The sequence below is a fragment of the Nymphalis io genome, chromosome 16 (assembly GCF_905147045.1).
Source record: "Nymphalis io chromosome 16, ilAglIoxx1.1, whole genome shotgun sequence".
NCBI lineage: Eukaryota > Metazoa > Arthropoda > Insecta > Lepidoptera > Nymphalidae > Nymphalis > Nymphalis io.
Window position 1 is genome coordinate 10,559,326 of NC_065903.1, and position 19,080 is coordinate 10,578,405.

The 19,080-nt window shown below is 30.5% G+C and overlaps 1 protein-coding gene across 1 annotated transcript in view; it reads right to left on the reverse strand.

Annotated features, from left to right (window-relative positions):
- Window positions 1-18,155, reverse strand: part of LOC126774297 (myeloid zinc finger 1) — a 42,230-nt gene extending 24,075 nt beyond the window's left edge. The window contains exon 1 of the mRNA XM_050495751.1: window positions 17,719-18,155. Within this exon, the coding sequence (XP_050351708.1) occupies window positions 17,719-17,803 (85 nt within the window). The 5' untranslated portion in view covers window positions 17,804-18,155. The remainder of the gene's footprint in view (window positions 1-17,718) is intronic.
- Window positions 18,156-19,080: the final 925 nt, after the last annotated feature.

Sequence of the window (19,080 nt, forward strand, 5' to 3'; positions counted from 1 at the left end):
TTGAAACGAAAAAAAAAAGTTAAAAAAGGAAAGAAAAGGAGGCAAGAGAAACTGTGTTATGAGGTAAGAAGGAGTGAGGCCAAGGCACGATCGCAATAAAACGATACTGCGTAAGGTCGGCGTCGGGGATCGGAACTTTTTATGGACACTTTTTTCTATATATACTGAGAATAAGTGTGGGGAAGGAAAATTTCTTGAGTTAGGTTATAAAATGTGACTTTTAATTTTATTATTTCAATCGTCTGTTTAATAAAGCTATTATAATAATTTGTTTAATTTTATTAAAAAAAACATTAAAGTTTGAATTGTTTTTTAAATATATTTTGGAGTTAAAATGAGAGTAAGTTTGTTGACAAGAATATAATAAAAGTCTTCTTCTATCTTGTCTTCATGTAAATAACATTAAAAACTTTTACATAATCTTTATTTATTCTATAGACAATAACTCAGTAAATATATTTTATATTTGATAACCATTTACAAGCAATAGCTGTAATATATATTAGAAAACAAAAATGTATAATTAAGTTGATACGAATTCCTGAAGGTTATACTAGGCTCTATCATTAGACCTAAAATAAAAGTTGCATATTTATTTTACACACACATTATTATTAAAATATATGTAACTATTTTTAGCTCGCGGCTTCGCCTGAGCCGAGGACGAGTGTTAGGTATAATAAAGTAGCCTATTCCTGTCCATGGGTCTCAAGCTTCATAACAAATTTAATCAAAATCGGTACAGTGGCTTAGTCGTGAAAGTGCAACAGACGGACGAGTTACTTTCTCGTTTATATGATATTTAATTTCTTTAACAGTTTCATTTTGGATAAGGTTTATCGAAAACTTTTGCGTAATATGTCTTCATTGTACGGTATTGCACAGCATCCCTGACCTATCTCAATCGAAAACTTGTATAACTTAGTTTATACCGACGGCCGCGATCGAGCAAACAGTTAGCTTATAAATATACTTTAATTAAATATGCTTATATAATTATTTAATATACAGGCGGGCGGGCAAATCGACTAGTTGATTGTAAGTGGTCACAACCGCCCATAGATATTGGCAATGTAAGTAATATTTTTTACACCGCCAATGCATCACCGACCTTATGAACTAGGATGTTATGTCCCTTCGTGCCTGTAGTTACACTGGCTCACTTACTCGAACGAAACTTACCGGAACGAAAAAATATTAAGTTTCTTTCACCTAGTATTTTTATTAAAACTTATTAATAAGTAAACTGTTTTTATTACGATATATATTATGTAAGATATATATTTTTATTTTCGCAGCAGGATTTATGAATTTAATTGTAAATAATTAATATATGGACTTCAATTAGTTAATGATTATATATAATATGTACTGAATTATTTGGCGATTTAAGTATAGACGATAGAAAAAAAGTATTTATTGTAGTTCAAAAGGCTATACATAATTTCCGTAACATAACAATATACTTTATTCAAGTTGAATCTAATGATTTTTTAAAAATAAAGATAAAGGCGAAACAAAAAAAAGAAACATAATTATCTGAATTCTTATTTTATCTGTGGATTTCAAAATGGAATCAATGTGATAATTGAAGAAAAAATTTAAGTAAAATTTACAGCATTCATTTAATATCGTATCTCGTATCAGTAATAAGTGCATTGATCTACTGACTGCCAATTTGGAATAACTAAAAGATGCCACCTGTTACTCTATGATTAACAGAGCGCTAATGCAGACAAGTGAAAGGAACAGAGAAAGGCGTCTGTTGCTAGTCTAGATTATATTATTTTAATGTCGTTTTGTTAGTGCACTTTCTTTTTTGGGTCTTTTTTTGGTACAGTCGGAGTTTTAGAATAATCACTTTTAATAAAAAAAGTTACCAGAAGCTTGATGGAATTATCTCCAAGCAAGACGTATCTTTAGTCCAACAGTGACATTTACTTGGTGTATATGTAGTTGTGAAAGGAGTTTGCTATTTATAGTATAAATATAATTATGTCAGTTAATATTAAAAATGAATGCGACGTATAGTGTACGCCGTGTTTTATTATTTAATGAAATAATTTCCTGTTTATAAAAAATATATAATAAAATTTTAATACCCACATGACTTATGATCGGACAACTCTAAAGCAAGCATTACGACGCACACAACTGCAGCGTGTGGCATGGGACCACCCCCACCCGATTCGGCGTTTTTATATTTTTGCACATTCAAAAAAAGTACGGCAGACAAAGATGGACTGATGACGAGATCCGAGCTCGTATACCGAGTAACAATAGGGTGCAAGCGGGACGGAAGCACTTCTGACAGGGCCGATGTGAAATAAAAATGTGCAAAGCGTTTCTTTTTTAGATGTGATGCTTTTTTACGTTAGTCTGCGTTCGCAATTAGTGATGTGCGGTTGTCGCGTATTGAGCATTAGGAATATATGCAAATAAAGTACTACAGAAATTCGTTAGGGCTCCAAAAGCTTTTGTATGATGTTTATTCAACAGGCTCAAAGGATTGCGGAAGCGAGACCAAGGTCGACTCACGATCAGTTCTTTAGCGAGAGAATTGAATTGGCCCAATATCACTTATAGATAATAATGTCTGCGCTTTGTTAACAATCTGTTCCTCATTTTACCGCAATCCTTTTAACAGAACGAGTTATGGCGATCTCTGAAACGAATCTGAACAAAAGGCTCGCGATAAAATGTTTTAAATTGTTTCATTTTGTAAAATTTTAGTATAGCCATGCTTTAAACGTAATGAGAGTATTGTTTCTACTTTTCGACAAAAGACTTAAAATTAAATAAAAATTCGAGACTTCTTACATTACTTAAGTTTCTGCAATAATGTTGAAAGCATATTTTAAGAGATTGTAACGAGGGTTGAGCTTCAAGGTTAAATAAACAGTATTGTTTAATATAATAATAATTAATACGTCAATATTTTTTTATTATTATGAAAATAATGTATGTACTCTAATTATTTATCGTTATTTCTAGCTTCATAGGAATGTTGGATAACATTTTTCGATTTTGTTTTGGTCAAAATGCGCCAACCCTAAAGGCAATGTCACATCCACTCTAAGCCCCCGAACATGAACATAGCCTCCCGTATTGCGTGAACTCTTCAGGTGCATCCTAATCAAAGGTACGTAGCGTTAGGAAGAGCGGCGCAACAAATTTTAATGCTAAAAGAAAAAACACTGACAACCCAATGCAGCCCGGCTGTGTGTGCGTGAGGCACACACACATCGGCAACGGCCGTGTCGGTGCATGCTTTACGCGCGGAAAAAAGTGCTGCGTTATTGATTTTTCTCTACAGCGTCGAGGGGGGTTGGGAGCTCGCCCGCGGCCTGAAAAAGTGTCTGCTGAAAAAACCGAGACGAAAAAGCACCCCTCCCTTTTTAATTGGTAACGTAGTGTCAATAGGGCTAATCCTGGGGCCGTAATAGCCTGCTTTTGTCTCCCGAATGCATTTTTCAATGTTGCCAGGCGACGGTTTTGAATCGCGGGTTAGCTTCTTTTGGGCTTTTTAATGAAGAGTTTCAATTGTAGTACGCCGTTGCTCCGCATTGTTTCGAATAGTCTGTCAAGAGACGCTAGTTTTGTACTAATTAAATTCATACATGGATATATATATTTTAGGAGAATATTGTAATCCAATTATTCGAATACAAATGCTTCACTTCGAGGATTTTGTTTTGGAAAATCTTGGAGTGCTGTGCCCTTATTGAAACTTTTGTTAACGTTGTTTTGTCTATAATAACAGAGTACCTTGTTGTAAGATACGGTTCGGATTCCATTGTTTTATGTATTCAGAATTAATCACTATTTCATTCACAACAGATTGTTCAGTCTATTCGATGATTAGAATTTGAAAACCAATGAGAAGATCATTGCCTCATTATAGAATCAGACTGATTTAAATATACGATATAAATATTTAAAATTTGAAAACATTTTTATATTTAAAGTTTGTTTAACATCTAAATAATGGTTGAAGATAGAGATACCAATAAATGTAGTTCAGGAAGGCGAACTCCCTCGCACGTAATACGCAAACAAAGCGGTGTTACAATTTGATACATTTAATGCTTGTAAGAAAATATAAAGCTTTAACTGATCTTCTAGCAATCTATTAACATGAAGGCGTGAAGGTTCCTTGACAACGATATGATTTAATATTATATATCTTAATATTACATGTATTTTGTTAATTTTACTGAAATGGTTACAACGATTAATATTTTTGATATTCCGTGTACCAACAAACCACCACTTTTTGTTGGTAGGTATCGGTCAGACGTTACTGATTTAAGTTATACGAAACTGACATTATCCGCTATCGGTCTTCTTTTTGTAATTCTAAATTTAAGATTATTTTTTATGTATAGCTTTCTCTAATATTTTACATTAATTAAATTTTTTCAAGAATTTATTTGATTCTATTTTTGAAAATTGTTCAAAAATGTAATCTCATTGTCTATAGAAATGCAATCATTTTTAAACTTTAACGCTCTCAAATTTTGTTATCTTAGACGTGGACTTCTTACCTTAAATATCTTCTTTTTCAAAGCATTTTATAATAATCAAATATTCATACAATATTAAGGTGTATAAGTTGAGGTGAACTACAATCAACTATCAATAAAACGTAATACAATCATATCGAGTAATTAACGTTTGATAGAAATATAAATAGAATTAAAAAGAGTTATCAGTTTATTTTAAAGTATTGATATTTAAATCTGGAATTCTAAAACAAGTTACAACGCTACACCCATGTTCAAGATCATCATTTAATATTCTGTAATTTTGAGGAATATATCTTAAATTATTTGCAGTTACGTTTTTACGAAAGTAAATAATTATTATTTTTTTCTCAATCCCTTATTATCTTCAGCTCACTAAACAAAGTCCCATCCGTATCAATGACCTACATATATCTCAAAAGAACTTATTAGCAATCGAAGTAGCGATTTGAAGCAAGATTCTCTTTTCTGTTAAATTAAACGCCCGTGTCTACATCAATAAAGCTTTTGTCCGCCATATAAAATTAATCGCAATTTCCAAGTTGGTGTCGTTGTTCGTAATTACAAACGGAAGTGCGTGACGTCACGTCCGCAGTCAATTGAGCCACTTGTTAGCCATTAGCGAGGTCAGGGTTTGCTTGGTTTGATTGTTTTATATCGTCACTCTTATTTAAACTCGATTTAATTACTCTCTTTAAATAGTAAATTATATAACTCGAAAATTCACAACGAATTATTTTATTTGTTCGTATCTTAACATTGGTAACTGTTTTGTTGTGCTGTTTAATTGTTTGACTGTTACTATGGTAACGTTAGCAGCAATAGGATCGAACTTATTGCTTTTAATTACAAGACAGTATCGTTAAGCTGGAGGGTCGTAAATAGCAATCAAAAACATCGCTGGTATCATAAACGTCGTGCGAATTAAGTGTGTATCTTTTTAGCATGTTAATTAACTATTAATTTTGCTTGTTTTTTTTTTATAAAAATTAAAAGCAATTGCAAAGTTGTGAGGAATTACTAAGACTCTTATTTACAACTCCATTAAGCGTACAGTTTATGTAAGGTGTGGGAACAGCGACTTTGACTATTTCGAAGGGGTCAGCATCGAACCTTCGACTTTTACATCGCTAGACGGTCTGTATACCAGTGCGCTATTGACGCTTCAATACCAATCTTTAAATATTTCTTTTTTTAATTTTATTTATTATGTTGTTTTATAAAACATAAAATTATATTATGTTACGTATAATCTGTAACTGTCCCTCTGCCGCATACAATTTTTGATTTTATTCCGGCATACAGCACGCAGGCAGGCTGCTTCACGACATATTCCGATTACTGAAGACGAGGCGAATTACAAGGACATCAAAGTACGTAAAGACGCTACAGCTTTCTTGGAAATTAATTCATTGGGTCATCTTAGTTTTGAATTTATATTATATTAACACTTTTCCTTTATAGTTGAACTATGTATGTATATAGTTGCAAATTTATGCAGCATTGAATCTAAGCACGCACGGCGGCATTGACCGCGCATTACGCAACTACTTGACATCAATAAAACGCAGACATACGGACAGACAGCGGGTGAGCGACCAAGTTCAACTTGTTATGTGATATGGCATTAGTGGTGAACTGTTTGTTAAGTGTGCGTGTTTACATATTACAACGGTGTGCCTGTGTACGTATGTTGACAAGTCTCTGCTTATTGGACTTGTTGTTATTGTTATGAAAAATGTAATGTAAATATTGTTGTTGTATGTGTAGGTACAACATATAAGTGATCTCTTTAGTAGCATTATTTTGTGTTAACAAATAATTGAATTTAAAACCCGTGTTAAAAATATATTAATAAATAAGGCATTATATCGAAGAATTATATATGTGCTTACATCATGATAGCCGATTTGGCCGTCTGCATTCTTATAAAAAATATTGATATAAATTCTAAAACTTAAACTATATATTGTATTTTTTTAGTGTCCGAAAAGGCCACGATATATTCAAGTAAATATCAGAAGTTTTTGTCTTATGCTAATGATTTTCGAAAAAACCTGTTCAGCAGTGCTTTATCTAGCTGTGCATTAAACCGTTCAAATATTTCCTTAATAAATTATAAAAGTAATTATATAGATTGTGATTTATGTAATATATGATAACGAATATACATTGTATCTTTTATATAGTAAACAAACTTGTATTTTGAAAAGTTAGTATATAAAATTTATGTTTTAAAAGCTTAACTAACAGGAGACCAATTATTATAATTTACAAAGAGTAAGCACGTTACCGATTCAATTTTAATCCAACTTTGACCACTCTATATATATTTGGATCGGGTCTAAACCATGATGTAACCATGATGGATTAAAGCGTAATGTCAAAACATAACTTAATTGTTATATTATAACTTAACTTATAACATAACTAACTGATGGTAGAGCTTTGTGCAAGCTCGTCTGGGTAGGTACCATCCACTCATCAGATGTTCTACCGCAAAACAGCAGTACTTGGTATTGTTATGTTCCGGTTTGAAGGGTGAGTGAGACAGTGTAATTACAGGCACAAGGGACACAACATCTTAGTTCCCAAGATTGGTGGCGCATTGGTGATGTAAGCGATGGTTAACATTTCTTACAACGCCATTGTCTATGGGCGTTGGTGACCACTTACCATCAGGTGGCCCATATGCTCGTCCGCCTTCCTATTCTATATAAAAAAATATATTTTATATAATTAGTGGATAAATAAATTATATAATAGGAAAACGGATAAAATCAACGATTACGTTCCGTTTCTACTGCTTATGCTAAAATATATATATATTTTTTATTTATCAAATATGTCAGTTCAAGCAAGTATTAAGTTCATATCATTTCGTCATAATTTGTCATCAATAAAGCGCGGAGATATTCAGACGTCGGTGAATGACCAGAATCAAGTTCATATGCTATTTGATACTAATGTGCGTAACAATACTTTGTCTGTATCGTAAAAAAGTAATAAAACTTTGCATTTTCAGCTACCAGCTAATAGGAAATTCTCCTTTCTTGTAAGGATTTCGTTTTTATGTATTTATGCTTTTTTGGTTTTAGGCAAACGAACATATGGTAATCGTCGCCTATACAGTATCATAGTAAGAAGTATAAAGCATCTTTAACAGCATCAATGCGCTAACAACTATAGGATCGAAGATGTTTGATGAACTGGATTGGATTCAGTTCATTCCAGTGCCGGTTTACATTTTTCCAGTAAGCAATCCAGTACTGGACTAGATCGCTGGACTGGAATAATGTAAACCGGGCATAATTCATGTAATTTCACTGGATCATACATCCGTCAAACATAACATACCAGTGCAAAATATTGATGTTTTAGCGATAAATCTTTGCGTAACTTTATATCAAACGATGCTATCGAATGTTAACCAATTCGCCCGACGCGGAAGCTGGATAGCATAATATAATTTCTATTTATAAATGCGTAAAATGGGATCTTTTTACAGGGGGCAGACCAAATTGTAGTCAAACAAATTTAAATTTATAACTTTCATAGTATTTAACTTAGTCTTATTATGTTTTTTTATTTAGTATATAACAGTGTTTTTAAATAGTGTTAAGTAAAAGAAACACACATACACACATATAAACGAGGGTATAGACGCACACTTGCTTGAAATAATTTAGAATAATTAAAATCAAGATATATGTAATATTCTATTGTGTTTGTATAGGTCAGTCAGAAGTCAGTTACTTTTGACTTACGGTTGAAAGGGCTTACAAATGAAGGGATGGACTGTGCTGTTACTATGATATGTAAGAACGGTTTACAATAAACTTTTAATTTAGTTATACAATGTTCTGGCGAAGCAAAGATAACGTTCCAAACGTTATCTTTGTGGAATAAAATGTTGCCAAAATATTGTAAGCTTCACCCGCCTACCTATTCTAAAACAAAAAAACAATTTAAAAAAAATCAAAATCATTAATACACGAAGAAATATATGCTTAATAATGATTTTGATTTGAACTATAACAGATTATACAGATAAACAATATTTTAAGTATATGCTATATTTTTTTAAACTGAGAATGATCTGTATAAAATTACAATTAAAGGAGAGAAAACTGAGCTACTTACAAATTGTTGTCGGCTGAATTCATATTACGAACTCATAGTTCATATTTATCAAAGAAAAAGAACTCTTACTGATTTTAAAAGTGCTTTCAAAATGCTTTGGTAATATTTCAAAAATATAAAATATAATTTTAACGTGTATATTACAGTATTATATATAATATGATATTTCATAATATTATATATCTTATTTTTGTAAAAAAGCACTTTCACAAAATGCAGATGTCCGTATCTACTTTGCAGCCATCGATATTTTGGACTCACGTAATTCAAGATAACCATTTCTATAGCAAGCCATAGCTATAGTATGGTGTAGTAGATAAATATATAATTCCCAGTCTTGTCACTATTGCCAATTTTATTTTGGTGGAGACGTTGCTTTATGATAGTAGGTGTGAAACAAAGTGACAGTGTATCAAGTCTTTACTACACTGCTATAAAACTACCGATATCAAATCATGAAACTTCTAAACGCTACATCGCGCCTCACTTCGTAGACCTGCTCGGTGCAAATTGCAAGCGATTTGACGATGGTATAGTTTTCTTTAGTGTTCTCAAATTTATCAATATTATCTTAACTTTATTTATTTTAATTCTAAGTATTTTAATTATATTATTTATAAAGTTTTTTAATTGTTCAAGAATAGTTTTATTTATGTACTTAAAATAATACACTGAATACCTTATTAATACGATCATAGACGATCATAGACGTTTTGTCTATGGTCGTATTAATATTAACAGTTTAAAATGTTTATACTGTTTCTTTTGTCATTATAATTTAAAGAAAAAATATAGTTTGCGATAATATTAGGAATAACGCGACATTCGATGTGACTGGCAATATATATTTGTTCGAAATTTGAATAATCGAACAGTATTTAAATATTTTCGATGACTTGTACCAAACATGTTGTAGCGTGTTTCCTTGGCTTCCCGTGTTCACGCGACGGCATGCTTCGCCCATAAACGTATAAACGACAACATACTTATTTAATTCTTATTTCAATAGACACAAGGGTTATAATTGCGTTAAACATTTAGCATGTATAGAATCCTATCGTGTAGAATAGACAAAAATTGTAAACGCCGGCCGGCGGTTATGACTTATTTATGCCTTTTTATGGCTTTATTTATGTGTTGGAGTGTTTGATATGTTATTTAAAGATTGTATTTAAAGTGTTTTTGAATGAATCAACTGATTGTAGAAAAAGATAATACGATGAGTAATGTAATTTTTTAATAGTAATTAGTTGATTGGAGATGGCTGATTTTTTAATAAAGTTTAAAGCAAATACAGACAAAGGTACAATAAACTGGATACGTCAAAACCTTTTTATCAGCATTCAAACATAAATAATATGTATGTTTGTAAACAAATGTAAATTTTACCGGTATGGCTCTGTGCATTTTGGGAGGGTACCACACATTTATTACACCAGTTATTATGCTGACAAACAGCAGTACTTTGTACTGCTGTGTTCAGGTGTAAAAGGTGAGTTAGATTAATTACAGACACAAGGGACAAAACATCTTAGTTCCCAAGGTTGGTGGCGCATTGGCGATATAAGCGATGGTTAACATTTCTTATAGTGCCTATGTCTATTGGTGACCCCTTACCATCAGAGGACATATGCTCGTTCGTCTACTTATACTGTATAAAAAAAAGTTAGCGAGAGTAGTTATAGATCTTATATTATTTTGTGTCTGTTATATATATATATATATATATATAATAAAATTCTAATGAGCTCGAATTATAATGCGGCTAATTCCTAATGCCAACACATTGTGACATGCCTAAACCAAACATAGGGTCTATTTATAGGGGTTGCCTATTCGGAGGGCGTCTATTTGTCTATTTTGTATCTGACATATGTTGGATTGTATAATAGGGATAATCTGATTGTCTGCTTTGGCGCGCAAATTTACAACTAATTAATTGATTTGATCCGATACCCGGATTAAGTGAAAGTACTCGTTGTGACAAATGACTCGAGATATTAATATCGATAATTAGACCACTTAATCATTTAAAGAAATGTATTGACTTATTTGTCTTATTAAATATAAATATCGCGTGCTATGAATGTAGAGCAGAGTTTTTAATATAAATTATCTTACTCTTATTGGAAGAGTAAAAAGAACTTATCCATATATGATTAGGGTTGGGTTTATGGCTTAACTAATATTTTAAATGCGAAAGTTAGTTTGTGTATTTGTGTGTTTGTTGTTTTTTCACATCTTAACTACTTAACCGATCGTCATGAATATTTACATACACGTTATCAGGGGTACATAAAAGAAACGCAATAATCGGTAATCAATATTTAAAAAAAAATTATATAAATATTGAAATATTCTTTATTCATTTTATTATAGACATGTCCAGCAGTTTGTGTTATTGATTTTTTGATTCCCAATCTTGTTTTAATCATAATAATAATAATCAAAAGCAGGCATATTACTCAAAACAAGATTACAATATGATGATGGACAAGCGTGAATTTTGTATCTGTTGAGTTTTAGGCTGTACATATAAATTTCATTGTATTTTATTTTATTTACATACTTTTTTTATTATTTAACTGATGATAAAGAGAAAATACAGATTTTTTAGTACGGTTTTTCTCGGCCTATGGCAGCCGGTGGTAGCTTTATATTTAATTTAATATTGTGAAATGGAAATTTAAAAGTTCATAAAAGATGTTTTAATTGTGTTTTATATTTACGATATATAATAAATGATATCGTTCAAATATATATTTGGTCATTTAACATTATATATACTTTAATGGAATTATAATATTATAAGCAAAATTAAATAAAACAGTACAAATCCACCCTCTTACATTGTTGCGGTATTACAAGAGGGTAACACTAGCATATTCGTGCGTATTGACCCGTGTGAGGGTTCCCAAGGCCACGTTCAAGTTCAAGGACGGGGGGAACCTTACCCTACAGGTGGTACTCTTGTTAGGAAGTTTACTTTTTGAATCTGTTGTTTTTATACAGAATAGGTAAATAGTTGATCTTTTTATCAAATTATATGATACTTAAGGATTAAGATATATTGGTTTAAATATCTTTTGTTACATTTTTGAAGTTAAATAAAAGTCGATTATAAGTACAATGAACTTGCAACATTTTAAAGTGAAACGTTTCTGGTGAATGTTTAAATTCGGTTACTAACTAAACTACATTTTTTATATGAGAACTAAGTTCAAATTATTTTTCAATCAGCATATTTCAATCAAACGCTTAATGTATCATTTATCCATTTCAGTCAATGTTAACGTACGAAAATCTTAAGTTACTAGAAAGTTAGAAATGTTATCGACTAAGAACTAAAGCTATTATCGAAGCCGGACGTTTGCTAATCAGCAATCTTGGTTTGTAAACTCACAAGCAATAATATGGTAATTACACGTGACGATACGACTATTTCAATGCGATGTTATATTTATTTACGGAAAATATATACTACTAGCTACCGCCCGTGGCTTTACCCGTGTGCGGGTAAGGGAGGGGCAGGTATTGGATAGCCTATGTAATAAGACAAGTTATAAACTATCTTATAATCAAATTTCATCCAAATCTGTCGAGCCGTTTTTGCGTGATTGAGTATATAAAAAAATAATATATAAATATTATATTTTATTTTTTCAGATAAATAATTGTTTTATAGAAAATATATATTGTATAAATTTCGATTGGACTTTATTATAAATAAGTTTTATTTATGTTTCATGTGACAAGTGATATGAATTGACGCAAACGAAATTGTTAGTCAGTTTATTACTTATTCTAACAAAGTTTAAAATGTCGTTTATTATTTTTATTAGTTGGATACACGTATCTTTTTCTATTCAAGATAAATTTACAAACATAATCCGAAAAGGTTTATCTCATATATAAAAAATTTAAAAAATAAATTTTAAAAAGAGAAGTGCTTAATATTCTCCAACCTGCAGATCAAGAAAGCAAGATGTTGAAATCGCAAACACAGATTGCACCTACAAAACTCTAATATGCATGATTAAAATTTTACCTTGGCTTCCATTTAATATTTGTATCTTAACGCCTCGCAACAATATCACCGAAATTAAAGTTTATGAACATTATCGGAACCGGACGTTCGTTAATCATATTGTTAGTAAACTATCAAAGGCTAGCGGGCGTGATGAACACGTGATGTTTGCAAACTTTGCTGTTGTGATGTTTGCACGTGACGATGACTATCGTTATACTCGTGTTCGGGAACTTCTAGCGTTCAAGCTTATGAATCAAGACATCGAGGAATGATTTCGTTGACTTTGAAAGTGATTTTCATGTTATGTATATGTTTGTAGAGAACTTGCAACAAATAGCAAGTAAATTCGGAGAGATGTCCGAATGAAAGGCCGAATATTCGGTCGTATATTGTTCGAATTTTTCACGGCTTACACTCATAGTAAAACAACATTATCATAATTTTTGTTTGATAATATATTTATTTATTTTAGTTTTAATTATATAATTACTTTTAATAAGTAATTGTTAAATATATTGAAAGCTGATTTGAATAATGATCGAATATTCATTACATTAATTATAATATTATATAATATTATATATTTAAAGTTATATCAATTAAGTTTACCAAATATTTTTGCCTCCATAGAACATGTTAAGGCTTTTTAAATTACTTTACGTTTATTTTTAATTCATCTCATGCTGCGTGGTTGAATAAATGCTTAGAAGACCAGCATATCTGTCAAAGAATTCTAAAACATGTTTGTTCAGGAAAACGCAATAAAGTCGAATACTTCTAACCGTACTTCTTAACAAGTGTGTCAATTATTATAATATGTCGATGACATTTAGCTTTTAAAGTTGTGGAGCTGTGACAGATTAAAAAAAAAAGACAAGAAAATCTCATCTTGTCTTTGGAAAAAATGCGATGGTGTATTGTTTTGCAAATTTAACGCTCTATGGTTGTCGATTTTACAACATTACTATGGTAAAGTAATTGGGCAGTCCAGTTCGGTGGAGGCGTGAAGTTAACAGCTGATTACCGGCGTACCGTGAAGCGGAACATTGCTACACTAATCTACATAAACCGATTTGTGCCCTAACCACATAGCGGTCTAACTGTACAAGTTAATAAAAATATGTTCAAGACAAGAATAAGTATATGTATAACAGGTATGTAAGCTTTATTCAAGTGCGGTGAAAATACGAGTACATAACATGACATATGCCCGAATACATGCCCATATTAGATCCATATCTCTATATTTATGACTTTAATTATTTTATTTTTTAATAAAATATAAATTTTAACAATTTGTTCATTCCTTTGGTTTCATTTACACGAGTAAAGTAATATTTAATGTAATAAGTTTTATACAAGCTGTTGTATTCCCTAAAAAACCAATAATTTTGACGGCCGCGAGTTTGATACCCGTTCGGTGAAAGGTAAATATTGAAAGTACAATCGCAAAGTTTTTACTTTTCAAAATTATTGATATTCAATCTGTACTGAGATAATACTTCAGATTAAGATTATATAATATTTTCTTCTCGAATAGAAAAAATACATTTAACAAATATATGTTAATCCATGAACATATAATTAAAATATAAATGCTTATAATGGATCCTTTACATACCTGGGATATTTCTATTTAATAATAATTAATTTATACGTTATTTTGTGTATATATATTGCTCTATCGTATGCGTCTACCTATTATTTATCTGAATGGTTTTTTTTCCTTTGACAACGTGCTGGAAGGAAATCTCTCTAAGAAATAAGCATGCCCCTTACTTTCAGTTATATTTTGTCATTTTCATCTGTTATTTTACTGGTACTTTATAAATTAAGCGTTATATAAATAAGAATTCTATAAATACTTGTCGGTAAACTACTCTATAGAAAAACTAGTATGTAGCAAATATACATATCATATATATATATATATAAATAAAATGTTATATTGTTAAAATAAAAATGTATTATAATTGATATTAATTAACAACGGTATATAATTATAAATGTTTTTTAATTGTCTTACGATAACAAAACGGACACGATAAGAAATGCCATATATTCAATTTACGACGATGAAATTATAATCAGTGAGAATATTTAAAAGTTATAAATAAAAATAAAAAATAAAAACAATAAAAAATTCTACTCCTATAAACATTCACAGTAACGAAGCAAAGAATATGTTATAAGACATTTTTTAATAATAATAACGATTGAAAATATTATAAAGCCGAAAATTAGTCAAAGTCAAAGAACAGACGTGCGCAAAAGTGCACATTATCTAGATTCTAGCGACCTTGACCTTTACGTCGGGATGCACCGCATTTGCATATAAACGCACCCGACGGCTATGCGATTATCACGAACTGGTTCCTATAAACTACGCGACGCAACTGGTTCTACCAGTGAACGTCTTGTGGAAAAGTGATAGCGTATACGTATGGTAACAACGTGTTTTTACAAAAGATTTAGAATTGTTTTTTAAGGTTCCTTATATGTTCGTTACGGCTTGCTTATAATTGTGGGTTCTTTATGATGTTCGGTTTTAATATTTTAGGCAAAGGATACATATGCAAATAAAATTTTCTTAATGGCTATTAAAACGTTAAATCTAAAGCTTTAATATATATTATATGTGATTCAGGTATTTGTAGGTTGCACTTACATATTCCGTGAAAATAATGTATTCGTAAAGCCTTCTTACTCAACAAATCAATAGAAGTGTTATTTTGAATGTCTATTCTTTATCGTTAAATATAATTTTGCGTATCTTGTATCTATTTGTATATTTTGCATATTTGTAATGTATCTATGTCATTAGGATTATTATTATTATTAATTTTATAAAATTGATTTGGTCAAAATCGAATTCACCTCATTAAAAAAAACCGATATGGCCTAGTGGTTAGAACGCGTGAATCTTAACCGACGATCGTAGGTTCAAACCCGGGCATGCACCATTGAATTTTAATGTGCTTAATTTGTGATTATAATTCATCTCGTGCTTGACGGTGAAGGAAAACATAGTGAGGAAACCTGCATGTGTCTAATTTTATTGAAATTATGCCACATTTGTATTCTACCAACCCGCATTGGAGCAGCGTGGTGGAATAAGCTCCAAACCTTCTCCTCAAAAGGGAGAGGAGGCCTTAGCCCAGCAGTGGGACATTAACAGGCTGTAACTGTACGACTACTTATAAAATTGTTGTTAAGTGACAAACATCTTAACATTAACTATAAGAGTTATTGAAAATTTTCGTTTTTTTTTTTTTAAATATATGTCTGAGTAAAGTTAGTAAAGTATTGAGCATATGAATGGCCGCTGGATTTCATATTTGCGTTTAATGACAAAAGTATATTTTAACTGTCTCCTTGAAAATCGTAATAGAATATATGTGAACCAAATGCGATCCAAAGGTACATCCAAGCTATTCTCATATTTGAATCAAATGCATATAATGTGCGTACATTGTAAATTCTATTATCAAATTTAATTTTTTTGTTTATTTATTAACAATGACATGAAAGATTTCACCAAGACAAATCGTTTTAAAAATAGAATTTGCATATCAATAAGACGTCCCTAATATTAAAATATATATTTAGTATTAAATATTAAGAAAAATGATAAGACTACGATTAATCAATTGTTGACATTCAAAATTGATCGATGCTCAGTTTAAATTTGAGTTTATAAAAAAAACAAATATCGTTATTATCTGTGAAATTACTTTAATAACCTCGAGTAAAAACTTTTAGATTTTACGTATGTTCAATTTTTAAAGCATCCGGCGGACATTTAATGTCAATTTTATAAACATTAAATAGCATGTGATATTTAAATTGTTTATAGCTCTGTAGGTTACAACTTAATATTACTCTCGTTTTTAAAAATAATAAGTATTATCCATCAATTGAATGGACATAACTTTTTTATTAAATATAATTTTATAAACTTAAAATCTAATAATATGCAAATTTATACGATTTTTCTTTATAAATAATTGTCTATAAAGGAACGCGTTAGTAGTATATTTTTTTTTAATCAAATAATTTATTATACATTGACTTTTAGTCAAGGTGTGTTTTTAAAGTGACATTTCATGTTGAGTTTTTCCAAAACATGATATAAAATTAAGTATAACAAAGTCTTGGCCGCCATTTAATTATCTACTAAAAATATACAGACACAGTCATCTGTGACATAAATATTTTTAAAATTGTACCAAATCGTTTATAAATTATTTTGGATACCTTTTTATTTTATATGAAATAAAATGTTTTAATGTGAATTAAATTTTATTTTTCGTATACAGTTTTGTTTTAGGTGATCCGTGTCAGTTTATTACCAACTGATCGTAAATAAGTTACAAAAAAGCACTAAAAAGGTTGTAATGTTATTGTCGCATTTCGGCTGAAGTTAGCGTATCTGTCCTGTATATTTCTTTTTATAGTCTGTGCAGTAAAAAGAGCGCGTAATAAAAATTAAGAGGATTCTTGTATGTTGAAATTTACATATTTATTAACTAGGTATATCTCCGTGATTTGTATTGCTTTTGGTGGAATAATAATTTATTGGAAGACAATCGTTATTTATATATAGGTTGGTACAAAGTTTATTAAGCAATAAAAAATAAAATGAAATATTTGTAGTCATTGAAAATGTACATTAAATTTGTATTTGATAGGTTTAATTTGTTATATGTAATAAATAATATTTGTTTAAAAATATTATCAATTTAAAATCAGTGGTATTATGAAATACCTAATAATTTTAATTTAGTAAGTATTAACTTACTAAATTAAAATTATTAATTAATTATTACTTTTTTTTAAGTTATATAGAATATATATATGAATTGTTTATTTTAATATAAACTTTTTTTTTAATACTTAAAACGATGTAACCATGTAGTAAAGAAAATATTTTTCCCGCCGCGTCCGTTGTAAACATTTTGAACTTTACGATAGAGTTATTAAATTTGGCGGCATTTTTAAATAGTAATATTTACATACCTGTGTGACAATAATCTTCTAGGTAGTGCCTCGCCGCCCGCTGCACGATTGAGTAGTACAGGCTCACAGAAGATGCAAGCGCCATCTTACTTCTGCTTCGTTCTCTTTACTTCTATCCGTCTGTCGGTTTACAGTTTCTTCGAGTGTGTTATAGTTTCATTGGAAACGAAAAGAACTCAAATATAATAAACTTAAACCGTTTTAACTGCATTAGTTTGTGATGAAAATAATAAACGAACAAATCAAGGAACCGAATAAAAGAACCTAGTTTGAACTGCGTTTAGTTTTGCGGTTTACAAGAATTTTTGCCGAAAATTGTTTTTGTTTGACGAAATAGGTTCACGGTGTTCCATTTTGTTTAGGGTCCGAAATCACAATTTTGTGCACATGACGCGAATATCAACCGCCGTCCGAAAGTACGCGAAATGAAACACGTGTAACAAATGTAATAAAATAAATAACGATGAGGATGCGGGCGGCGCGCGCCGCGGTGTCAGCGAGACTGCCGCCCGGCTCGCTTTTTTTTACTTCCCCTGTGAGCGGGATGCTGAAACATGCACGGATAAGCCGATCGCCTTTATTATCGAATTCGTGAAAACTTTTCCCATATAAATATTGCTTTATAAATATTTTACGCGTTTTTATATGAACGACGAATTTTGCTAATTAAGCGATTTTGCGATGAGCAGTTTTTGAAGTTTTCGTTTTAACAGATTATCAATAGGAGAAGTATATAAAAATAATTGTAAATAAAATAATATACCAATAATTACTTTATGGGTAATTTAAAAAAATATCTTATTTTGGGCTTTTTAAACATAGCACTCTAATACGAATAGATCCAGACGATAAGAAAGATGATGTTCTAATTAGATTCATATTAGCAAAACAATTCGCAAATATGGCGCCCTGGAGAAAAGGCGGGAAAATAAGTTTCCCGCCGAGGCGTAACACTCGAGACATGCGTACAGGAGACGGCGACTTGTGAGGAGCTCCGTATATACTTAATTATTTATTATATTTATTAAAATATGCTAATTTATTATTATATCCTGTATTTTTTTAATATATTTATCTCGCTTTAATCGATATATTTTTTTAATTTAATTATTATTATGGATGAAAAATATAAGCCAGTATATTTTATATTATTTTAAGTTTGCTTTAAAAGTTATTAAATATGAAATATATGCTTCGAAAAGTATTTGCGGAAATGTTGAATATAATATTTATTGTTTCATTTCAAGTTATTTAACAAGAATAATAAGTAGTCTTTTGATTAAAGAGGCAGCTTATCGGTCGTCAACATAATCGGACGCTTCGCAATTATGACGAAACCCTTTAAAAACGATTCGCGTTAAA